This window comes from Symphalangus syndactylus, chromosome 7 (assembly GCF_028878055.3).
Source record: "Symphalangus syndactylus isolate Jambi chromosome 7, NHGRI_mSymSyn1-v2.1_pri, whole genome shotgun sequence".
NCBI lineage: Eukaryota > Metazoa > Chordata > Mammalia > Primates > Hylobatidae > Symphalangus > Symphalangus syndactylus.
The window spans coordinates 118,711,320-118,737,606 of NC_072429.2; the positions used below are offsets into that span (position 1 = coordinate 118,711,320).

Consider the following 26,287-nt stretch of genomic DNA (forward strand, 5'->3'; position numbering starts at 1 on the left):
TCCCTCTTGTTTATTTTTAAGTGTGGAGATTCTAGAGCCAATGGATGAAGGCACATGGGGCAGGTTTAGGCTGTGCTAAACGTTCTAAGACACAGACAGAGCAGCAACGGGGTTGGGGCCTTCTGAGAGAAGAGGCACGTATTGAAGTAAAAGTGGATATTTGAAGAGTGATACCAGTGGAAGGCATGGCTGGAAGTTTTTAAAGGAGGAGGATATTCTTCCATGATTAAAGGCTTTGTGCATGCAAACCAAGGCTCACTCGGGTGGTCAGGCACTTTGTTGTTAAGCGCAGAGATGATTCCAAGGGGTGTAGTTGCTGTATTGTTTTTCTTGCTTTGTTTGCTAAATGAAAACATCCCCGCTTAATTGCAGTCCCTTCACACAGAGCTTTGGAGAGAAAACAAAGACATTGTTCCACCAAATGGAAAAAGCACCAAATTGACAGAAAGCATTTAATAATTTCAGACCCCCTAACGAAAGAGTGTTTCAGACCAGAAAGAAAGAAAATCCAAATCATAGTTTTAACTTTGTAATTTAAATTTGTAATTAAGTTTTAATGATAAAGTTAAATTTATTGAAATGTAATCTCCATAAACTGAACATGTCGTAAGTGTACAGCTCAATGCATTTTCACAGACTGAGCATACCTGTGGAAACACCACACAAATAGTGGTTTTTTTTTTTTAAATGTTCTCTGAGGCCGGGTGCAGTGGCTCGTGCCTGTAATCCCAGCACTTTGGGAGGCCGAGGTGGATCACTTGAGATCAGGAGTTTGAGATCAACCTGACCAACATGGTGAAACCCCATGTCTACTAAAAATACAAAATTAGCCGGGTGTGGTGGCACATGCCTGTAATCCCAGCTACTCGGGAGGTTGAGGCAAGAGAATCGCTTGAACCTGGGAGGCGGAGGTTGCGGTGAGCCGAGATTGTGCCATTGCACTCTAGCCTGGGCAACAAGAGCGAAACTTCATCTCAAAAAATAAAATACAAAATGTTCTCTGTATTCTACCAAGGTTTAATATCCTAAACAAAATTAACTTTTGCATCGGTGTTAGTTTCTTCTAGAATATAAAACATTCTTTTAAGTAACTTAACTTCCTTGGCTTTTCTCTGTTTCACCTGCCGCCTGATGCAACCCTTCTTCCCTCACCCTCTCCAGATGCCTGGAATTTGTTATTCTGGCCAGTTCAGACTGTCATCCAGCCTCTGCAAAGGTCAGCGCTGAGGGGCGTGTGTGTATGAACCTTGTATATCACTTGTTCGTGCTACTTTATGCTAGGCAATATGCTAGATGCTTTAAACAGATTAGCTCTAATTTTCACAATGACTCTGTTAAGGTAAGTATTATTGTCCTCATTATGTACAAGAAGCAGCTCAGGATCATAGTACCCAACTGCAGCTTAGAAATCTCAGGATGGCTTCCCTCCTGCCACTACCTCTCCAGAGCTAGGGATGTTCATAGGCAAGAAAGGGGGACAAGGTAATTGACCAGATCATCCCAACACCTTTTGCGTGGCTCTGGAGTACTGTTTTGTACTCATTATATTTCCTTCCTGTGCTAGGACAGATGTATTCAGAAAGAACTGTGAAGTTTTCCCTTTCAATCATATTCTGCTTTTGCAAACCATTCCTTTCTCCTAGTCCGTGCTGAGATGGTTGAGAGTCACCAAGCATCTGCCTGCACACCAGTGGCTCCTGCTTGCCGAGTGTTTCTTTTTCCCATCGACCCTAGACTGAAGTTAGTCACTGATGCTTTGGCTCTGATGAACCCCTTCTGGTTTCTAGCCAGTGGGTGAAATCATTATATATAAGAGCAGTTTCCAGCTTTCAAGAGGTTTGTTTACGTTGCTTCCTCCTGATCTTCCAAAGTGGAAATTTTGCCTTATCTTTATATTCCCAGTGACTAGCACAGGGCAGTGTATCCAGTAAGTGCCTGAGACATTTGCTGAACTGAAAGCACTGTTGCCATAATGAAAGTGAAAAGGTGATGGATAATCACAGTACAAAAGGATCATTATGCTGTCATCTTTATCCTGATTGACACTCTTGAGCTCAGAATTTTACCGTGGCTATCACCTGTAGGCAATGAAGCCTTTCTGACCTAATCTTTGCCTGCTGCCCATGCTTAGCTCCCTGTGCTTTGCTCTCCTGCCCTCCCCCATCCTCTCCCTGCGGAGTACCACATGATTTGTCCTGACCGCTCATTTGCACCATGCATTTGTACTTGCTCCTTGATCCTCTGTCCTCTCACCATCTCGAAAGACCAACTTCCATTTCTTCTTAACTTGGAAGTTGAAAGTGCCCTCTGACACTTAAGTATTTCATTCCCTTGCTTCCCCTTCATCTTGTATGTACCTGTACCTCTGTTATAGCATTTATCTGTCTTGCACATAGGTTTTTTAATGTTTGTTTCCCCATTTGATAGTAGGCAACTTAAGAGTAAGGGCCACGTCTTTTCATTTCTGCATATCCTGGGAGACATTTGATGCTCAATAGATATTTAAATGGTCTAGGCATCATGGCAGGTGCTTGTAATCCCAGCTCCTTGGGAGGCTGAGGCAGGAGAATCTCTTGAACCCAGGAGGTGGAGGCTGCAGTGAGCCAAGATCACACCACTGCACTCCAGCCTGGGTGGCAGAGTGAGACTCCATCTCAAAAAATAAAATAAATAAATAAAAACTAAAATAAAAATAAGAATAAAAAAAATTCATTAAATGAATGAACAAATGAAAGTACTAAATACTGATTTTTAAGAGCTTTATGAAGACATAATTCACATACCATACAATTCACCTATTTAAAGCATATAATTTAATTTTATACTTTTTAAAAACTTTGTTTATAGCATGTTCACAGATGTATGCAACATTACCACAGTCAATTTCAGAACATTTTCATTATTTCAAAAAGAAACCTGTTACCCCATAGCTATCACTCCCCTATGCCTTTATCTACCCCCTCATTCCTAAGCAAACATTAATCTACTTTCTGTCTCTATACATTTCTCTATTTTTTTAATTTTAATTTTTATTTACTTATATTTTTTGAGACGGAGTTTTGCTCTTGTTGCCCAGGCTGGAGTGCAATGGCACCATCTCAGCTCACTGCAACCTCCACCTCCCAGGTTCAAGCGATTCTCCTGCCCCAGCCTCCCAAATAGCTGGGATTACAGACATGTGCCACCACACCCGGCTAATTTTGTAACTTTAGTAGAGACACCTTGTTGCCCAGGCAGTCTCAAATTCCTGACCTCAGGTGATCCAGCCACCTCGGCCTCCCAAAGTGCTGGGATTACAGGCATGAGCCACCATGCCCGGCCACATTTCTCTATTTTGATAATTTTATATCAATGGAATAATATAATGTATGGTCTTTTGTGACTGTCTTCTTTGACTTAGTATAATGTTTTCAAGATTTCTCCATGTTGTAGCTTGTTTCAGTACTTCACTTCTGTTTATAGCCAACTACTAATTCCTTGTATGCATATACCACGTTTTCAGTTTCATCATTTATGGACATTTGGGTTGTATTTACTCTTTGGCCTTTATAAATAATATCATTATGAACATTCATATGCAAGGTTTTCTGTGGATATATGTTTTCATTTCTCTTGGGCATGTACCTAGAAATAGAATGGTGGGATCATACAGTAACTCTGTGTTCAACGATTTGTGGAACTGAGACTATTTTCTGAAGTGCCTGCACCATTTCAAATTCCCACTAACAGTGTATGAGGCTTCTAGTTTATATCATTGCCAAAACTTGTTCTCTGTCTTGTTTCTATCCAACTAGCGGATATGAAATAGTATGTCATTATAGTTTTTATTTGCAGTTTCCCTGATGCAAATCTTTCTATGTAATTATTAGCTAATTTTTATATTTCCTTTAGTTTATTCAGATCATTTGCCCACTTTTATTTTTGTTTTTATTTTGAGACAGAGTCTTACTCTGTCACCCTGGCTGGAGTGCAGTGGCATGATCTCGGCTCACTGCAACCTCCACCTCCTGGGTTCAAGCAATTCTCCTGCCTCAGCCTCCTGAGTAGCTGGGATTACAGGTGCACGCCACCATGCCCAGCTAATTTTTGTATTTTTGGTAGAGATGGGGTTTCACTATGTTGGCCCAGCTGGTCTTGAACTCCTGACCTCAGGTGATCCATGCACATCAGCCTTCTGAAGTGCTGGGATTACAGGTGTGAGCCACCGCGACCAGACTGTAATCCCAGAAGAAGGGTAGTTTTAGCTTTTACATTTAGCTTTTAAATCTATTTAGGGTTATTTTTTCTATGCAGTGTGAGGTTAAGGATCCAACTTCAGTATTTTGCACGTGGCTTTCTAACTGTCACTGCACCATCTGTCGAAAAGACGACCCTTTCCCCATTATATGGCCTTGGCACCCTTGTTAAAATCAGCTGACCATAGACATACCAAAGTAGTGATTTAAAATTTGTGTTAAGATAGATAATAATATAAAACACCTTGGTTGAATAATGAAAGCAGAGACTGCTTCTCTTGTCTTTTTATATTGCTTCCACAAATATGAGGGACAGAGAAGCCCTGCTATCACCTAACCTATTATTATGTAGAAAGGCAGTTCCTACTTATCATTGTGTTCAATATTTTATCATTGTTTCTTTTTTTAAATTTAAATTAAATTAAATTAAATTATTTTTGAGATGAAGTCTTGCTTTGTTGTCCAGGCTGGACTGCAGTGGTGCGATCTCAGCTCACTGCAGCCTTCACCTCCCAGGTTCAAGCAATTCTCTTGCCTCAGCCTCCTGAGTAGCTGGGATTACAGGTGTGCATCACCACACCCTGCTAATCTTTTCTTTTCTTCTTTTTCTTTTCTTTTTTGAGATGGAATCTCGCTCTGTCACCCAGGCTGGAGTGCAGTGGTGCAATCTCAGCTCATTGCAATCTCCGCCTCCCGTTCAAGCGATTCTCCTGCCTCAACCTCCCGAGTAGCTGGGATTACAGGTGTGCACCACTATGCCCAGCTAATTATTTTTGTATTTTTAGTAGAGATGGGGTTTTACCATGTTTGCCAGGCTGGTCTCTGACTCCTGGCCTCAAGAGATCTGCCCACCTCGGCCTCCCAAAGTGCTGGGATTACGGGCATGAGCGACAGCACCCTGCCATGTTTCTTATATCTTTTAAACATATTTGGCATGGTGAAGTGGCTCACACCTATAACTCCAGCATTTTGGGAGGCCAAGGTGGTAGGATTGCTTGAGCCTGGAAAGTCAAGGCTGCAGTGAGGTGTGGTCACACCACTGACAGGGTTAGACACTATCTAATTTATATATATATATATATATAATACACACACACACACACACACATCAGTTTTCCCAGATTGTCCTCAGTTTTCCTTCATCACTTCATCTTACCTCTCCTAAATATCTGTATTTACTCCTCCTTTCTTTCTCTGGGTTTTGGTAGCAATTTCTTCTATTTTCTAATAATTATGAAAGCATTCAAAATAAATAATAACCATTCCTGTCAAATGAGCCTTTATAATAGGTTTTAGAACCCAGCTTCCCTTGACATTTGTTTGAAAAGGCTCACCGAGGTTTGAATTGTTTTGAATTGAGGGTACAAGCACTTGGTTTCTCTCCTTCTTATATAATTTTGTGGTGATGAAACCATAGTTGAATGTAGCCTTTTAGGACGGCCATGGCCTGAGAATCCACCCTTGGCTTCTATCTAAAGCTGATTCAGATTCTGAAAATGGCTGTTGAATGCAACACTAAAACCCATGGGGAATGTGAAAATTACAACTTTCCAGAATATCAGTCTCTTCAGAGCATACAACTACCACTAAAAAGTTCTCATCTTTCTTTCAGCTAATTTGAAATAGCAAGCAAAGAGGAAGGGATTTTATTACCAAAAACAAGTAACACCCTCCATTACTGTTGCTTATGGTATTCACTTAGTTTTTAGTCAGTCGATTAGAAGATATTTGTTGAGCGCCTGATGTATACCTCCTCCCTGGGCTCAGTTTTCTAAGAAATAAAAACATTTAAGACATGGTGCCTGTTCTTCAGAAAGTTCTAGTTTCACTGGAGGGATAAAAATAGTACATAAAAATTGAGAGGAAATTCAGGCCGACTGTGGTGGCTCATGCCTGTAATCCCAGCACTTTGAGAGGCTGAGATGGGTGGATTACCTGAGTCAGGAGTTCGAGACAAGCCTGGGCAACATGGCAAAACCCTGTCTACTAAAAATACAAAAATTAGCTGGGCATGGAGGCGCACACCTGTAATCCCAGCTACTGGGGAGACCGAGGCAAGAGAATTGCTTGAACCCAGGAGGTAGAGGTTGCAGTGAGCTGAGATCCACAACACTGCACTCCAGCCTAGGTGACAGAGTGGAACTCTGTCTCAAAAAAAAAAAAAGAGGAAGTCAAATAATTTCTTTAAAAAAAAAGAGAGAGGAAATTCAAGGAGAGGGCAAGACTGTATGGATTGCTCCTTAGTTGGGTTACGTTCACAGAGACCTTAGGGCTTAATCTGTCCATTTAAAATAGTCCCACTGTCTCCATTGACACTCTCTATGAATGACAGCTAGGCCCCTTCTGCTCTTTCCATCAGGCTGGTGCAGCCCCTCACCTCCACATAGGACACAGGACTGGTCATGAAGGCCTGGAGTTGGATTTCAGCCCCTGAACCTAGGTTCCCTTGTACAGTGAACAACCTGTATCACTGTACAAGGAGCCCCTAAAGTTCTGAGATACATGTGCAGAACGTGCAGGTTTGTTACATAGGTAATAGTGTGCCATGGTGGTTTGCTGACACCTACGTATTAAGCCCTGCACCCTCCCGCCCCTACTGGCCCCAGTGGGTGTTGTTCCGTTCCCCCCCCACCCCCGGGCCATGTCCATATGTTCTCATTGTTCAGTTCCCACTGATGAGTGAGGACATGTGGGTTTGGTTTTCTGTTCCTGTGTTAGTTTGCTGAGGATGATGGCTTCCAGCTTCATCCATGTCCCTTCAAAGGATGTGTAGTTTCAATTTCTTCAGGGAAGGGAAAACGGGAAGAAGCGAGGGAACACCATGAGTAAGGAACCAAGGTGAGACTGAGTATGTTCTATTCGGTGTCTGATACGAAGGCTGGTGAAGGAGGGTAGAAGATCCTCATTGCCAGACTATAAAGTGCTGTTTCTTCCCCTGTTCCTCACCTTTTCCAGTATGCAGTATTTTTACTCATAAATATTAACTGAGCAGCTGTTTATTAGTTCCAAACCAAATTATTATGAAAATTGCATCAATTTAGCTATGAAACAAGTGTTCTATAGACAATAGCATAGTACTTAAAAATATCAATGCTCATGTGAGCATTTCTCCCTAATTAATACTTTCTTGCTGTCAAGGCCAAGGGAAAACTTCCCTTTCTTGCTGTTGGGGCCAAGGGAGAAAAGGCATATACATTTATTCATAGTTTTATGTGACATAGGAGCCTTTAAAATGAAGACCCAAAGATACAGGGGAAATTGTCCATTTTTATGCTCAGGTTCAAGAAATTATGGACAATTGTGTAGAAATATGACTGGAGGCCGGGCGTGGTGGCTCACGCCTGTAATCCCAGCACTTTGGGAGGCCAAGGCAGGCGGATCACTTGAGGTCAGGAGTTTGAGACCAGCCTGGCCAACATGGTGAAACCCCGTCTTTACTGAAAATACAAAACTTAGTGGGGCATGGTGGCACACGCCTATAATCCTAGCTAGTTGGGAAGCTGAGGCACAAGAATCACTTAATCACTTGAACCCAGGAGGTGGAGGTTGCAGTAAGCCAAGATCGTGCCACTGTACTCCAGCCTGGGTGACAGAGCAAGACTCTGTCTCAAAAAAAAAAAAAAAAAGAAAGAAATATGACTGGACAAAAAGGGTATGATCTACAGTTAATAGACTCAGTGGGGAAACCCAGTAAAGCCCATCTATCTAGATTCTTCTTGGTCTCTCTGAGCATGCATTTCTTCTGAGTGTGGGATAAGACCCTCTCTGGAATGGGAATCTTATGACCCACAGTCAAACAAGATAGGTCAGATAGCTAGCTTCTTTTTTTTTTTTTTTTTTTGAGACAGAGTTTTACTCTTGTTGCCCAGGCTGGAGTGCAATGGTGCGATCTCGGCTCACCGCAACCTCCACCTCCCAGGTTCAAGCAGTTCTCCCGGCTCAGCCTCCCAAGTAGCTGGGATTACAGGCATGCGCTACCATGCCCGGCTAATTTTGTATTTTTTGTAGAGATGAGGTTTATCCATGTTGATCAGGCTGTTCTTGAACTCCCGACTTCAGGTGATCCACCTGCCTGGGCCTCTCAAAGTGCTGGGATTACAGGTGTGAGCCACTGCACCTGGCCAGAAGAACTTTATTAAGAAGAAAAGAAAACTCATTCATGACTTACCCCAGAAGTAACAGTTTTTTTTTGTTGTTGTTGTTGTTTGTTTGTTTTCTTTTGACAAAGGTCTCACTCTGTCACCTAGACTGGAGTGCAGTGGTGCCATCCTGGCTCACCTCAACCTCCGCCTCCTGGGTTTCAGTGATTCTCCTGCCTCAGACTCCCAAGTAGCTGGGATTACAGGTGTGCTCCACTACCACCTGACTAACTTTTGTATTTTTAGTAGAGATGGAGTTTCACCATGTTGGCCAGGCTGGTCTCAAACTCCTGATCTCAAATGATCCACCCACCTCGGCTTCCCAAAGTGCTACAATTACAGGCATGAGCCACCACGCCTGGCCGAGGTAACGGTTTTAATATTTGGGTGAATGAATTATTAACTTTTTTTTTTTTTTGGAGACAGGGTCTCACTCTGTCGTCCAGACTGGAGCGCAGTGGTGCAATCACAGCTCACTGCAGCCTCAAACTCTGGTGCTCGAGTGATCCTCCCACCTCAGCCTCCCGAGTAGCTAAGACTACTGGCATGTGCCACTACACTCAACTAATCTTTTGGTATTTTTTGTTGAGATGGGGTTTTGCCATATTGCCCAGGTTGGTCTTGAATTCCTGGGCTCAAGTGATCCTCCCACCATGGCCTCCCAAACTGCTGGGATTAAGGTGTGAGCCACCATGCCCAGTCTGTTTTGCTTTTAAAAATAATTGATCATATTAATTAATTTATTTATTTTTAATTTTTTTTTGCACACAAAACAATAAACATTTTCTAAAAGTACATACAACCAAAAAGATGCATATGAAACATATTAGGAAGGTTGCCCATGGGAAGACGGGGAATAGAAATGGGGAGTGGGAATTAAAGAAAATAAATGAGACAGGGACTTTGTATGGATCAATGATAATAACTCAATCCTCTATTTGACAAAGAAGGAGAAGGAAGAGGAAGAAAAAGAAAGTGGGATAAAGGATCAGAAGGGGAGGAAAATAGAAAAAATTAGAGTACAAAACAGGGTAGACCTGTTTTGTTGTCACTTGGTTGGTTGGTTGGTTTGTCAGTTGTATTTTTCATATGTTTCGCCATGTTGGCCAGGCTGGTCTCGAACTCCTAGCCTCAAGTGATCAACCCGCCTCGGCCTCCCAGAGTATTGGGACTACAGGCATGAGCCACCACGTCCAGCCCCCACATTGCTTCTGGCCTCTGTGGTAGACCTCCCAGACGAGGCGGCCAGGCACAGGCGCTCCCCACATCCCAGACCCGGCGGCCGGGCAGAGGCGCTCCTCACATCCCAGACGGGGCGGCCGGGCAGAGGCGCTCCTCACTTCCCAGACGGGGCGGCCGGGCAGAGGCGCTCCTCACTTCCCAGACGGGGCGGCCGGGCAGAGGAGCTCTTCATAACCCAAACGATGGGCGGCCGGGCAGAGACGCTCCCCACCTCCCAGACGGGGCGGCCCCCGGGCAGAGGCTGCAATCCCAGCACCCTGGGAGGGCAAGGCAGGCGGCTGGGAGGCGGAGGCTGCAGCGAGCCAGGACCACGCCACCGCACTCCAGCCCGGGCAACACCGAGCACCGAGTGAGCGAGCCTCCATCTGCAGTCCCAGCACCTCGGAAGGCCGAGGCGGGCAGAGCATTCGAGGTCAGGAGCTGGAGACCAGCCTGGCCGACATGGCGAAACCGTGCCTCCAGCCAAAGGAGAAAAAGCAGGGAGGGGTGGTGGCGCGGGACGGCAATCCCAGGCAGCCCGCAGGCCAGGGCAGGGGAATCACGGGAGCCTGCAGCGAGCCGAGTGTACTCCAGCCTGGGCCACAGAGGGAAGAAAAGAAAGAAGAAGAAAGCAAGGACGAAGGAAGGAAGGAGGGAGGGAGGGAAGGAAGGAAGGAAGGAAGGAATAATTGATCATATTAACACATGACTTGTTTTTTAAAGCTCTCTTTCTAAATTCTGAAGCATCTTTGTTTTTTTTGTTTTTTTTTTTTGAGACGGGGTCCTTCTCTGTCCCCCAGGCTGGAGTGCAGTGGTGCGATCTCGGTTCACTGCAAGCTCCGCCTCCGGTGTTCACGGCATTCTCCTGCCTCAGCCTCCCGAGTGGCTGGGACTATAGGCGCCCGCCAACACGCCCAGCTAATTTTTTGTATTTTTAGTAGAGACGGGGTTTCACCGTGTTGTCCAGGATGGTCTCGATCTCCTGACCTCGTGATCCGCCCGCCTCGGCCTCCCAAAGTGCTGGGATTACAGGCTTGAGCCACCGCACCCGGCCTAAATTCTGAAGCATCTTTTTGACCTAAGCCCCACCGGCCATTTCGTCTCCCTCCCTGGCTTTTGCTCCTGTACATCATTCACATCTATTCCCAGGTTACACAGGGCCTCCTCAGCTCTTTTGAATTTTTTCCCCAACGTACAAGGAGATCGCTATCAGCTTATTTCTATTCTTGTACTGGCCCCTAAATGTAGTAGTTCCTCCTATTGTAGTGCTGCCTTCCCTCTAGGTTAATATGCGTCTGGGAAATCTGAGTCAGATATAGATCCAGGAAAGGTGGAAATCAGCTCACATGCACAAGCAAAACCTGGTGAGTGCTTGCAGCGGGCAAATATTGGTGTGTGTGTGTGTGTCTGTGTGTGTATGTGTGTTTTGAGACAGTCTTGCTCTTTTGCCCAGACTGGAGTGCAGTGGCACAATCTTGGCTCACTGCAACCTCCGTCTCCTGGGTTCAAGTGATTCTCCTGCCTCAGCCTCTTGAGTAGCTGGGATTACAGGTGCCTGCCACCACACTTGGCTAGTTTTGTATTTTTAGTAGAGACAGGGATTTGCCATGTTTGCCAGGATGGTCTTGAACTCCCAACATCAGGTGATCTAACCACCTTGGCCTCCCAAAGTGCTGGGATTACAGGCATGAGCCACTGCACCCGGCCTCTACGATTGAATTTTAAGAGTTATTATGTTCTGGATGCAAATCTGTTATTAGACATAGATTTTGCAAATATTTTCTCCCATTCTGTTCTTGATGGTATTGTTTCTAGCACAAAAGTTTTAAATTTTGAAATAATCCAATTTGTCTATTTCTCTGTTATGTTGCTTGTGCTTTTGGCATCCTATCTAAGAAACCATGCCTAACCCAAGCCTATGGAAACTTGCTACTTATGTTTTCTTTCAAACATAGGAATTTTATAATTTTAGCTCTTTTGTTTAGTTCCATAATCCATTTTGACATAATTTTTTTCCTTTCTTTTTTTTTGAGTCAAAGTTTCACTGTTGTTGTCCAGGCTGGAGTGCAATGGTGTGATCTCGGCTCACCACAACCTCTGCCTCCCAAGTTCAAGCGATTCTCCTGCCTCAGCCTCCCAAGTAGCTGGGATTACAGGCATGTGCCACCATGCCCAGCTAATTTTGTATTTTGGGTAGAGACGGGGTTTCTCCATGGTGGTCAGGTTGGTCTCGAACTCTCGACCTCAGGTGATCCACCAACCTTGGCCTCCCAAAGTGCTGGGATTACAGGTGTGAGCCACTGCGCCCTGCCAACATAATTTTTATATAAAGCATAAGGTATATATTAAAAACCACTGAATTGTTCATGTTAAATAGGTTAATTGTATGGTATGTGAATTATCTCTGAGTAAAGCTGGAAGAAGAAGGAAGGGGAGGGGGCGGGAGAAGAGAAGGAGAAGAAGTCATCCTGGCAGCATCTGCTTCCTCTTTCTTGAGCCCCACATCAGCACGTCCAGACTTCCTTACTGGAGAGAGGCTATTTTGAGGGGCACTGCAGAGCCAACTATCCAGTTCTGGCCATCATCTGCATGCAATTGTGAGTGATCCCAAGCTACAGTCATAGAGGAACTGCCCAGGTGAACCCCAGACAATGCATACAATACTAACATATAATTAAATCGTGGTTATTTTAAGCCACCAAGTTTGGGAGTAGCTTGTCATATAGCAAAAGATAATTACAACAAGTAGTAAGTCAAATTCTTGCTTTAACGTTGTGACTACATATCAATCCTAAAATAAAATCCCACGAAAGGTGTGGTCTTCAAAATAAGGACCTGGATGGGGACATTAGTTGATTATAAGGGGAAATGGAATAAGGAAGCGCTAAGTCTGGTGGAGCATGTTGTAAATGGCAGGTTGATCCAATCCAGGCAGGCATGCCAGCTGGCCTCAGTCCTAAAGCTCACACTGGCAGAAGCAGCTAACCAGTCACTTGTCCAGTGGCCACCAGATACTTCGTAGGAGCTCTAGAGGGCTGGCAGGTCATGTTTCTAGTTACAAGAAATGACACAAGTTAACCCCATCCACTGGCCCTCCCCATTCCCTGAGAGGAAAATCACTGAACTGGAAGGGACAGAGTGGTCAGAAACGGATAAAGGCTGGGAGTCTGTGTCTGTATCTTAAATGGAGACTATCAGTAGTGCCAAACTCTCTTGATTATCTCCACACAGGTCTCCTTTTTTTTTTTTTTTTTAAGAGACAGGGTTTTTTTTTTTTTTTTTTTTTTTTGATGGAGTCTCATTCTGTCACCCAGGCTGGAGTGCAATGTCACAATCTCAGCTCACTGTAACCTCTGCCTCCTGGGTTCAAGTGATTCTCCTGCCTCAGCCTCCCAAGCAGCTGGGATTATAGGCACCCACCACCACACCCAGCTAATTTTTTTGTGTTTTTAGTAGAGATGGGGTTTCACCCTGTTGCTCAGGCTGATCTTGAACTCCTGATCTCAGGTGATCTACCTGCCTTGGCCTCCCAAAGTGCTGGGGTTACAAGTGTGATCCACCATCCCTGGCCAGAGACAGGGTCTTGCTGTGTCATCCAGGCTGGAGTGCAGTGGCACAATCATAGCTCACTGCAACTTTGAACTCCTGGGCTCGAGGGATCTTCCTGCCTCGGCCTCCCAAAGTGCTGGGATTACAGGTGGGAGTGAGCAACTGCACCCAGCTTGGGGTTATTTTTAGTATATACTTGGATAATGATGTATAGTAGGAAAATGCATATAATTAAGTTTAATTTATTCATTCAGTTTTTTGAAAACCTACTGTGCTAGGAAAAAATTGTGAACCACATAGACAGGGACTCTGGTCTCAAAAAGCTTCTAATCAAGTGAGCAGGTAATTCCCCTAGGGCTTCAAGAGGGACCTTAGAAATGGTACATGGTCCAGATTTGTAGGAATTGGAGATTTCTTAGAGAAAGTGATATCTAAAACCAGAAAACTGAGGACACTGGTTTTTCCTCCATTTTGTCCTCCAAGACACCTTATTTGAGAGTCAAAAGAAATGAAGGAATGGTGGTGTTTCTTGCCTGGGCATGCACACACAGGGGTCCTTCTCTCTCTTCCTTCCTTTCTTTCTTTCTTTCTTTCTTTCTTTCTTTCTTTCTTTCTTTCTTTCTTTCTTTCTTTCTTTCTTTCTTTCTGTCTCTCTCTCTCTTTCTTTCTTTCTTTCTTTCTTTCTTTCTTTCTTTCTTTCTTTCTTTCTTTCTGTCTCTCTCTCTTTCTTTCTTTCTTTCTTTCTTTCTTTCTTTCTTTCTTTCTTTCTTTCTTTTCTTTCTTTCTTTTTTTTTTGAGACAGAGTCTTGCTCTGTCACCCAGGCTGGAGTGCAATGGTGCGATCTTGGCTCACTGCAACCTCTGCCTCCTGGGTTCAAGCAATGCTCCTGTCTCAGCCTCCCATGTAGCTGGAACTATAGGCATGCGCCACCATGCCTGGCTAATTTTTGTATTTTTAGTAGAGACGGGGTTTCACCATGTTGGCCAGGGTGGTCTCGAATTCCTGACCTCAAGTGATTCACCCACCTTGGCCTCCCAAAGTGCTGGGATTACAGACATGAGCCACCTTGCCCAGCCTCTATTTCTTTTCTAGATTTTTGTCATCATTCCATGTGGCTTTATTCTATTCAGTTTATTCCCTGGAACTTCAGTGTTCATCCGTCATTCTGTTGTGACTTTCTGAGCTGTGTAATATGCCTCAGTGTGTGTGGTTCCACATATCTTTGCCACTGCTTATTCATACGAATGTGTTCCAGCTATCTATTCCTACAAAACAAGTCATACTAAGATTTAGCAGTCTAAAACAACAATGATGTATTATTTCTTCTGATTCCACGGTTTGCATGGTGGTTCCTCTGTTGATTTCATCTGGGCACATTCATACACTTGCTGGAGGGTCAGCTGGGCTGGAAGGTCCAGGATGCCCTCATTCACATGTCTGAGAGCTGGTGCTTGCTGTTGCTTGGACAACCTGGTCCTCCTCCTGTAGCTTCTTCCCCTCTAATAAGCTAGACCTGCCCCCTTTCTTGGTGATTTCAGGAGGGCATTCCAAGGGGCAAAGGTGGAAGTTGTAAGGCCTCTTAAAGCCTCACCTTAGAAGTTGCATAACGTCACTTTCATTGCATCCCGTTGGTCAAAGCCAGTCACAAAGCTAGGCCAAGTTCATCACCTTAGAAGTTGCATAACGTGGCCAGGCATGGTGGCTCACACCTGTAATCCCAGCACTTTGGGAGGCTGAGGGTGAATCACTTGAGGTCAGGAGTTCGAGACCAGCCTGACCAACATGGTGAAATCCCATCTCTACTAAAAATACAAAAATTAGCCAGGTGTGGTGGCATGCACCTGTAATCCCAGCTGCTCAGGAGGCTGAGGCAGAAGAATAGCATGAACCCGGGAGGCGGAGGTTGCAGTGAGCCGAGATCGCGTCACCGCACTCCAGCCTGGGTGACAGATCGAGACTCTGTCTCAAAGAAAAAAAAAGAAGAAGAAGAAGAACCTCACTTTCACTGTATCCTGTTGGTCAGAGCAAGTCACAAAGTTAGCCCAAGTTCAAGGGAAATTGAAATGGACTCAGCGTCTGGATGGGAGAAGCAATGAAGTCACACTGGAAGACACATGAGGAACGACTGTGTCCATCTTTGCATACAATTTCCTAGAGAGTGTTTTTATGTTTCTGTCACTTGCATTGACATATGTGTGACAGTTGTCCTTACCACCTTCTAAGAAGGGGTTGTCCATTATTATATTAAATAAAATTCATATCACTTATACCAACTCAGCTGTTACTAACTTTGGGAAAGAAGCCTGTTGCCTGTTGGCTATTTCTTTTTTTTTTGAGACAGAATCTCGCGCTGTCGCCCAGGCTGGAGGGCAGTGGTGCCATCTCGGCTCACTGCAAGCTCTGCCTCCTGGGTTCATGCCATTCTTCTGCCTCAGCCTTCTCAGCAGCTGGGACTACAGGCACCCACCACCACGTCCAGCTAATTTTTGTATTTTTAGTAGAGACAGGGTTTCACCGTGTTAGCCAGGATGGTCTCGATTTCCTGACCTTGTGATCCACCCACCTCGGCCTCCCAAAGTGCTGGGATTACAGGCATGAGCCACTGTGCCCGGCCGCCTGTTGGCTATTTCTAAGCATGGATTAAAGTGCAGAAGAGTTTTGATTTGGGAAAAGATCTAAATAAGATCTTTTTTTTTTTTGAAATGGAGTCTTACTCTGTCGCCCAGGCTGGAGTACAGTGGTGTGATCTCGGTTCACTGCAACCTCTGCTTCCCAGGTTCAAGTGATTCTCCTGCCTTAGCCTCCTACCACAGTAGCTGGGATTACAGGCATGCACCACCACACCCAGCCAATTTTTGTATTTTTAGTAGAGATGGGGTTTCACTGTGTTGGCCAGGCTGGTCTTAAACTCATGACCTCAAGTAATCTGCCCTCCTTGGCCTCCCAAAATGCTAGGATTACAGGTGTGAGCCTCTGTGCTTGGCCTCTAAATAAGATTTTTAAGTGACTTCTGTTACATGCTGAATGAGAAGGTCTTTAATGAGTTCTATTAGATACTTATACCTTGTATACTCTTATCCTCTTAATAAGGGTATACATTCATGGGCCAGACGCAGTGGCTCACACCTGTAATCCCAGCACTTTGGGAGGCTGAGGCGGGTGGATCACGAGGTTAGAAGTTTGAGACCAGCCTAGCCAACATGGTGAAATCTCATTTCTACTAAAGATACAAAAATTAGGCATGGTGGCACACGCCTGTAATCCCAGCTACTCAGGAGGATGAGGCAGGAGAATTGCTTGAACCTGCGAGGCAGAGGTTGCAGTGAGCTGAGATCATGCCACTGCACTCCAGCCTGGATGACAGGGTGAGACTCCCTCTCAAAAAAAAAAAAAAAAAAAAAAAAAAAAAAAAAAAAAAAAAAGAGTATACATTCATATACTTAGAACTTCACTTGCCCCCAAGATTTTTGATGATAACAACAATTTAGTGAAGGAAGTGGAACAGGTATTATCTTCCTCATTTAATATGAGTTTGGGGGACAGTGAGAAGGTACGTGACTAGTTTGTAGCAGAGCTGTGTTTGGGTCCCAGGCATCTAATTTCTAATCCTGAGCCCCTTCCATGGATTTCAAATAGAACTCTAATCATTCTTCTAGGAAGAGAGACGTGACCTTAAAGGAATCTCCATTTTCATCAGTTCATAGCTGTGAAGGCAGAAATTCATCTTGCCCCAATGTAGCTACAATGATTACTTATATAGCATAACACTTTATGTATACTGTACATTATTTCTTATTACAAAGTTGTTTCATTCACACTCATATGATTTTCAGAACAGCTGGGTAAGGATACCATTATACTCTTGAGAAAAACAAGGTTGAATAAAAGAAAAGTGGCTCCCAGCACGTTGCAAGGCTGAGGCTGGCGGATCACCTGAGGTCAGGAGTTTAAGACCAGCCTGGCCAACATGATGAAACCCCGTCTCTACTAAAAATACAAAAATTAGCCGGGCTTGGTGGCATGTGCCTGTAATCCCAGCTACGTGGGAGGCGAAGGCAGGATAATTGCTTGAATCTGGGAGGCGGAGGTTGCATTGAGCCGAGATTGCACCACTGTACTCCAGCCTAGGTGACAAGAGTGAAACTCCATCTCAAAAAAAAAAAAAAAAGGAAGAAAGAAAGAAAGAAAAGTGGCTTGCTTACATCTCAAAGCTATTAAGTGACTCACTGGGATAAACTTAAATCTTTGATTGCCTAGTCCAGTGTTCTTTCTACCATTATACTCTTGAGAAAAACAAGGCTGAATAAAAGAAAAGTGGCTGGGCACAGTGGCTCACGTCTGTAATCCCCGCTCTTTGGGAGGCCGAGGCGGGTGGATCACCTGAGGTTGGGAGTTCGAGACCAGCCTGACGAGCATGGAGAAACCCCGTCTCTACAAAAAACACAAAATTAGCCAGGTGTGGTGGTGCATGCCTGTTATCCCAGCTATTTGGGAGGCTGAGGCAGGAGAATCGCTTGAACCCGGGAGGCGGAGGTTGTGGTGAGCTGAGATTGTGCCACTGCACTCCAGCCTGGGCAACAAGAGCGAAACTCTGTCTCAAAAAAAAAAAAGTGGCTTGCCTTACATCTCAAAGCTACTAAGTGACTCACTGGGATAAACTTAAATCCTTGAATTCCTTGTCCAGTGTTCTTTCTACAGCATGGTTGGGCTCTGAGTCTAAAAGCATTGAAAATAAACATCATATGGCATTAAGGTACAGGGCTTAATTACCTCCAAATGCAATGATTGATAGGTATACAGTGAGTGAGTGCATGACCTTGAACAAGTTTCCTTCCCACCACACTGAAAGCTGCCCTTCCATTTTTCTCATTTGAATGGGAACTACATTTTTCTCATGTGGATAAAGAGGGTTTGGACTACAATGATCTCCAAGGTTTCTTCCTACTCTAGAATGAAATAGTTCAATTTGTATTGTATATTATTGTTAGTTTCAAAGGAAACGAAGGTTTTTAAAAGAGACAGCCAGACTTTCATATGGAAGACAGGAACTCATCAGGAATAATTTTACGGAGGAAGATGACACAATGACCGTGACATTTTATATGGTTCGATTTTTTAATTTAACGAAGTTTTATGGGCCAGGTGTGGTAGCTCACACTTGTAATCCCAGCACTTTGAGAGGCCGAGGCCAGCAGATCACTTGAGGTCAGGAGTTTGAGACCAGCATGACCAACATGGTGAAAACCCATCTCTACTAAAAATACAAAAAAAAAAAAAAAAAAAAGTAGCTGGACATGGTGGTGCATACCTGTAGTTCCAGCTACTTGGGAGGCTGAGGCAGGAGAATCACCTGAACTTGGGAGGTGGAGGTTGCAGTGAGCTGAGATTGCACCACTGCACTCCAGCCTGGGTGACAGAGCAAGACTCTGTCTCAAACAAAACAAAACAAAAACAAAAAACCCCAAAGTTTTATGGACAAACGTGGACTCAACCTTGGAACCTATAATCGACCCATCTTTAATCTGATAATCACAGAAACTGTACAGGGAGCAATGAGATGGTCTAATTGAGACCTGACCATAACTGAGATGCAAAACAAGGAGTCAAGTAGGCATGGGAGGGGGTGGTGGGGAGGAGAGGGAGAGCATTCTAGCCATGGGGATGGCAAATTCAAACGTCTGTGGTAGATGGGGCATGGTATGTTTGAGGAACTGAAAGAGGGCAGGATCACGCATACTTTATAGGCTATGTGAAGAATATCGATCTTTATCCTAAAAGCAATGAGAAGCTATTGAAGTGTATTTTCAACAGGGGAAGGACATTATCAGGTTTGAATTTTTAAAAGATATTTAATAGCTATGTGTAGACTTAGGGGTCCAAGGTTGGGTTGAGAAAAAGAGTGGATGCATAGTATAGTCAATTAAGAAAACGCTGTAGTTGTCTAGGTTAAAGTATTGGTATTTTAGACTAAGGTAGTGGCAATGCCTGAGATGGGAAGGCTTAGACATACATGAGAGAGATTTAGGAGTTCAAGTTCACAGCTCGTGTTGATGACTGGGCAGGGGGTGAGGAAGAGAGAGGGGCCAGGGACAATGCCTCATTTTCTGGCTGGACAGTGTAAGCATTGACTGGCACAGGACCAGGTTTGGAAGGAAGAACGTGAGCTCAGTTTTGGGCTTGTTGATTCTGAGGTGGCTTTGAGAAATCTATGAGAATGCAAAGCTGTAGGATTGGGAGTATAGGCCTGGTCTGGGAATATAAATTTGGGAATCTTTGGAATGTGGATAGTAATTGAAGACAGGGAAATGGAGGAGCTCACCAGAGAGACTGTGGAATGAGAAAAGAGGTAGGGACTGAATCTCAAGGAATTCCAGCCTTTAAAGTCTAGGGAGATGCAGAGAAGCCAACACAAGGGTAGCTGAGTAAGAGGTAGGAGCAGAGGGCAGGTCGGAAACCAATAGAATGTGGTTGATGTCCCCCTAGCCAAGGGCAGTGGTCAGTACCTTCTATTACTGTTTTTTTTTTGTTTGTTTGTTTTTTCCTGAGAGGGAGTCTCGCTCCGTCACTCAGGCTGGAGTACAGTGGTGCAAACTCGGCTCACTGCAATCTCTGCCTCCTGGGTTCAAGCATATCTCCTGCCTCAGCCTCCTGATTAGCTGGTACTACAGGCATGTGCCAATGTGTCTGGCTAATTTTTTTGTATTTTTAGTAGAGACAGGGTTTCGCCATGTTGGCCAGGCTAATCTCAAACTCCTGACCTCAAGTGATCCACCAGCCTCGGCTTCCCAAGGTGCTGGGATTACAGGTGTGAGCCACCATTCTCGGCCCCATATGCTGGTATTAATGTCTACCAGAATAAGGACTGACATTTGTGTTACATTGCTTCATGTATGGATGCATAGGAGAACACTTACAGGCCCGTTCGGAGCTATTCTGGAGATGTGAAAATGGAATCCAGAGGAGTTGAGGAATGCCTAGGAAGATAGGTGTGAGAAGCAAGCTATGTGGGTATGGGAGGATTTTAAAAGAGTCACTTATGTAGTCATCTTAGTTCAGGCTACTATAACAAAATGTACCATAGGCTGAGTAGCTTAAACAACAAACATTTGTTTGGCACGTCCAAGATCAAGGTGCCAGCAGATCCAGTGACACTTGCTTCTTCGTTTGCAGGTGGCTGCTTCTTGGTTTGATCCTGCTTCTTGGTTTGCAGATGGCTGTCTTCTGGCTATGTCCTCACATGGCAAGAGCAGAGAGAAAGAAAGAGAGCAAGCTCCCTTTTGTCTCTTTTCATAAGGGCACTAATGCTATCACGATGGCTCCAGCCTAATAACCTACCTGCCTCCCAAATGTGCCACCTGCAAATGTCATCACATTAGAGACTAGGGATTCACCATATGTAATTAACAGGGACGGCTGGGCACGGTGGCTCATGCTGGTAATCTTGGCGCTTTGGGAGGCCAAGATGGGCGGATCACGAGGTCAGGAGTTCAAGACCAGCCTGGACAATATGGTGAAACCCCGTCTCTACTAAAAACACAAAAATTAGCTGGGTGTAGTGGCATGTGCCTGTAATCCCAGCTACTCTGGAGGTCAAGGCAGGAGAATTGCTTGAACTCGGGAGGTGGAGGTTGCAGTGAGCCAAGATCTCACCGCTGCACTGCAGCCAGGGCAACAAGAGTGAAACCCCATCTCAAAAAAAAAAAAAAAAAAAAAGAAAAAATTAGTGAGGACACACTCAGTTCACAGCACTAGTCTTCTTAGCACAGAAGTGAAATAATGCAATTAGGAAAGAAATACTGGCTTTTTCAGAATGGTAGAGTAGAACATGAAATTGTAACTTCTTTTCAAGATTGCTAACTTGAATGCAGTCTGCTAATCGTAGAGTTTTGGATTGCATTTCCAATTTTTTTTTTTTTTCAAATTACTAGGAGAAAATGCATCTTGTTTTCTTCTGAAGCAATTAGAAATTACATGTGTGGTGGGCTGGGCGTGGTGGCTCATGCTTGTAATCCCAGCACTTTGGGAGGCCAAGGCAGGCGGATCACCTGAGGTTGGAAGTTCAAGACCAGCCTGACCAACATGGAGAAAACCTGTCGCTACTAAAAATACAAAATTAGCAGGGCGTGGTGACACATGCCTGTAATCCCAGCTATTTGGGAGGTCAAGGCAGAAGAATTGCTTGAACCCAGGAGGCGGAGGTTGCAGTGAGCCAAGATCACACCATTGCACTCCAGCCTGGGCAACAAGAGCGAAACTCTGTCTCAAAAAAAAAAAAAAAGAAAAAAGAAAAAAGAAATTACATATGTGGTGGCACCTGACAGCTGCATCTGTCTGTCTGACAACTTTGCTGTGGTACTTCACAGAAGTCTATGATTCCAAATGAGCTGTTTTCCTTTTGTGTAGGTTTATTTTTCTTTTCCCTTTTTTTCTTCCCAGGCTGATGAGCCCTGAAAACACACTCCTGCAGCCCAGGGAGGAGGAAGGGGTCAAGTATGAACGCACCTTCATGGCATCTGAATTCCTGGACTGGCTGGTTCAGGAAGGTGAGGCCACCACGAGGAAAGAGGCAGAGCAGCTTTGCCACCGGCTTATGGAGCATGGCATCATCCAGCATGGTGAGTGTATTGGGCAGCTTTTGCTGCAGGAAATCTTGTGTCTTACAACAACAAGTACTTATTTCTCACTCATGAATCTGTAAGTCAGCTGCACCTCTGCTTATGTTCAGCTTGTCTCCAAGTTGGGGGTCAAGTTCAGGTCTGTGCTCCACGCCTCTCCATTCTGGGACACAGACTAAAGGAATATCCACTGTCTGTGATGTGTTGTTTTTAACAAATTATTGTAGATGCTAAAGAGGGCAGGCAGGTTCTTATAGCGCCTCCAAAAGCTGCTGCTTGGATGTGATATAACATCACAACTTTGTATCTAACTGGCTAAAGCAAGTCATGAAGTCAAGTATAATATAGAGTTGGGAAGTGGATGCCTCCCAGAAGGTTGGTTGTTAGAGAGAATAAACATTTCCTGAACCATGATGTAAGCTGCCACAGTGAAGAGTTAAGCCAAAGAACCTTCATAAAAGCATCACTTTCCGTTTAGGGCCAAATCATAATGATGCAATGTAAGTTACTGGTTAAGAAGTGTTTTAGTCAGCCCTTTGTATCTGTGGGTTCTGCATCTGTGTATTTAACCAACCATGAATTTAAAATCTTTGGAAAAAAGTTGCGTCTGAACTACTCACACATAGATATTTTTTCATCATTGTTCCCTAAATAGTACAATGTAACAACTACTTACAGAGTGTTTGCACTGTATCGGGTGTTTTACATTGTATCTGACCTACGTTGGTTAACTGTAGGTCATGAGACTCCCATTCCAAGTGGGACACAGTGGCTCACACTTGTCATCCCAGCACTTTGGGAGGCTGAGGTGGGTGGATCACCTGAGGTGAGGAGTTCAAGACCAGCCTGGCCAACATGGTGAAACTCCATCTCTACTAAAAAATACAAAAATTACCTGGGTGTTGTGGTGCACGTCTGTAATCCCAGCTACTCAGGAAGTAATCTAGAGATGATTTGAAGTATACAAAAGGATGTGCATAGGTTACACATGTAAAGACCAAGAGATCACTTTCCCCTTTGCCCTCTGAAGGTTTGCTGAAAATCACTGACAAGAGGCAGATTTGTTTTGTTTTGTTTAAGACAGAGTCTCCTTCCATCACCCAGGCTAGACTGCAAAGGCACCATCTCGGCTCACTGCAACCTCCGCCTCCCGGGTTCAAGCAATTCTCATGCCTCAGCCTCCTGAGTAGCTGGAATTACAGTGGGATTACAGGCGCACTAATTTTTGTATTTTTAGGGGAGGGATTTGCCATGTTGGCCAGGCTGGCCTCTAACTCCTGGCCTCAAGTGATCCACCCGCCTTGGCCTCCCGAAGAGCTGGGATTACAGGCATGAACCACCGTGCCGGGCCTAAGAGGCAGATTAATAGGAGAAAAGGCATACAAATTTATTAACATGTATGGGAGCCTTCAGAATGAAAACCCAGAGATACAGGGAAAATTGTCCATTGTTATGCTTACATTCAACAAAGTATGGACAGTTATGTAGAAATATGATTGGACAAAAAGGGTATGATCTAAAGTTAATAGACAGAGTGGAGCAGCCCAATAAGGCCTGTCTGTATAGATTCTTTTTGGCCTCTCTGCAGCATTCATTCCTTCTGGGTATAAGGCAGGACCCTTTCTGGAATGGGAGTCTTTTTTTTTTTTTTTTTGAGATCAAGTCTCTGTTTGTCACCCAGGCTGGAGTGCAGTAGCATGATCTTGGCTCACTGCAACCTCTGCCTCCCGGGTTCAAGTGATGCTCCTGCCTTAGCCTTCCGAGTAGCTGGGATTACAGACATGCACCACAACACCTGGCTAAGTTTTGTATTTTTTAGTAGAGAGGGAGTTTCACCATGTTGGCCAGGCTGGTCTTACACTCCTCACCTCAGGTGATCCATCTGCCTCAGCCTTCCAAAGTGCTGGGATTACAAGTGTGAGCCACCATGCCTGGCTTGGAATGGGAGTCTTATGACCTACAGTTAACCAGCGTAGGTCAGATAATTTCTTTATTGTCTGTTTTTACACAGAAAGGTAGAGGGAAAGTTAGAGTAATAGTTTAAGATTTTATGTAATCCCAGCACTTTGGGAGGCTGAAGCGGCGGATCACCTGAGGTCAGGAGTTCGAGACCAGCCTGGCCAACATGGTGAAATCCCATCTCTACTAAAAATACAAAACATTAGCTGGGTGTGGTGGTGTGTGCCTGTAGTCCCAGCTACTCAGGAGGCTGAGGCAAGAGAATCGCCTGAACCTGGGAGGTGGAGGTTGCAGTGAGCCGAGATTGTGCCACTGCCTTCCAGCCTGGGTGGCAGAGTAAGACTTCGTCTCAAAAAAAAAAAAAAAAAAAAAAAAAGGAGTAAGTATTGTTTTACGGTACTTTTATTTCATTTAGATATACACTATAAAACATAAGGACATATGCAGGTGTATATTGAGTAACAACCTAAAAATTATTTGTTACTGTGTATTGAAGTCAAATATTTTGGAAGCCATAGATCTAGAGGCATTCCTTAGAGTGAGTGACACTGTATTCCAGGCTGCTTTCTCCTGTGCAGTTCTGCCACAGTTGGACTCACAGCTGTCTGTTGGTGGCCTAACATGTCTAGCTCTGGTTTAAGTTCACTGAGGAAAGGAAGATGGACAGGGAAGCACAGTGCTGGTGTGATCCCTGACCTTAAACAGTTCATAGTATTGTCAGGACTATGAGATGGTTATAGAAGGAATTAGAGAACAGTAGAAGATGTGCTATCTATTTCATTTATTTATTTATTTTATACTATGTGCCAGGCACTGTGCTAATCCTTTTACCCTTATTAACTTATTAATAAATAAACTCTATGAGGTAGATATTCTTTTTTAAAAAAAATGTATTGTGATAAGAACATTAATATGAGAGCTACCTTCTTTCATTATTATTATTATTATTTTTTGAGACAGTTACTGCTCTGATCATGCAGTGGCAGATCTCGGCTCACTGCCACCTCCACTTCCCAGGTTCAAGGGATTCTCCTGCCTCAGCCTCCCAAGTAGCTGCGCACCACCACACTCAGCTGATTTTTGTATTTTTAGTAGAAACAAGATTTCACCATGTTGGCCAGGTGGGTCTCAAACTCCTGACCTCAAGTGATCCGCCTGCCCCCTGTCTCCCAAAGTGCTGGGATTACAGGCATGAGCCACCATGCCTGGCCTGAGAGTTCCCTTCTTAACAAATGTTTAGATGTACAATACTATAGGGCCAGTATTTTTATTATCTCCATTTTACAAATCAGGAGGTGAAGGCACCAATAGGATAAATCACTTGTCTGAGGCCAGGTAGTAATGTCCAAATGGATATTACTGCTAGTAAGTGTGACCTTGGAGTTGGGTGGGATGACTGGGGTTTTCCCCAGTGAAAAATGGTAGGTTTGGGTTACAGTTGGTTCTTTCATATCTTTGCTCTACAGAGAAAAAGTAAGACAAGGCTGGGCATGGTGGCTCAGCGAGCTGGCCAACATGGTGAAACCCTGTCTCTACTATAAAAACAAAAATTAGCTGGGAGTCGTGGTGGATGCCTGTAATCCCAGCTACTTGGGAGGCTGAGGCAGTGAGAATCGCTTGAACCCTGGAGGAGGAGGTTGCAGTGAGCCAAGATCACGCCACTACACTCCAGCCTGGGCAACACAGCAAGACTCCATCTCAAAAAAAAAAAAAGTCAGATGATACCAACTTCTAGGAGAAAACCAGCCTCTTATACTATGATGTACTGACTCACACTGTATATCCTTGGCTTTAGAAAGAAGATAGAGGATGCCGTGAATGGTTTCTAAATGATTTCCAAGGGATGAGTAATTATGCTTCAATTACAGTGTAACTTTGTAATGCTATAAACAGAAACACCATAAAGGTACAATGTAAAGGATAAAATAAATGCATTTTTGATAATAAATCTTTTTTTTTTTTCTTTTTGAGATGGAGTTTTGCTCTTGTTGCCCAGGCTGGAGTGCAATGGTGCGATCTCGGCTCACTGCAACCTCCACCTCCCAGGTTCAAGCGATTCTCCTGCGTCAGCCTCCCGAGTAGCTGGGATTACAGGCATGTGCCACCATGCTTGGCTAGTTTTTTGTATTTTTAGTAGGGAGAGGGTTTCACCATGTCAGTCAGGCAGGTCTCAAACTCCTGACCTCAGGTGATCCACCCACCTTGGCCTCCCAAAATGCTGGGATTACAGGCATGAGCCATCGCGCCCGGCCAATAATAAATCTTAACCACAGAAGTATGCTTTCCATGGTTTTAGGAGGACTGAATATTCTACATAGCAACTGGGGTTTCTGAGGGAGTTAAGTACCAGTTAGTGTCTTGAGCAAAGCTTTTAATTGTCTGGCCAATAATTAATTTCATAAGTTAAACATTAAAGAAAGTCAGCCTTTAGGCTTTGAGCAGAAGGTTTCTGGATAAAAGTGCTTCCCTATTTTGAAACCAGTAAGTGTAGAAATCAGGTTCACCTATGAAATCCTAACTAGCTTCATCTATGAATGGTGACTGGTGCGCTTTACTCAAGGCAGAAAT

The 26,287-nt window shown here is 44.3% G+C and overlaps 1 protein-coding gene across 2 annotated transcripts in view; it reads left to right on the forward strand.

The window, feature by feature from the left end:
• The window catches only part of DEPTOR (DEP domain containing MTOR interacting protein), a 193,812-nt gene that overhangs the window by 72,753 nt on the left and 94,772 nt on the right, over nt 1-26,287 (forward strand). For both annotated transcript variants that reach the window (XM_055287129.2, XM_055287130.2), the window contains one exon: nt 21,582-21,760. In XM_055287129.2, the coding sequence (XP_055143104.1) occupies nt 21,582-21,760 (179 nt within the window). The remainder of the gene's footprint in view (nt 1-21,581; nt 21,761-26,287) is intronic.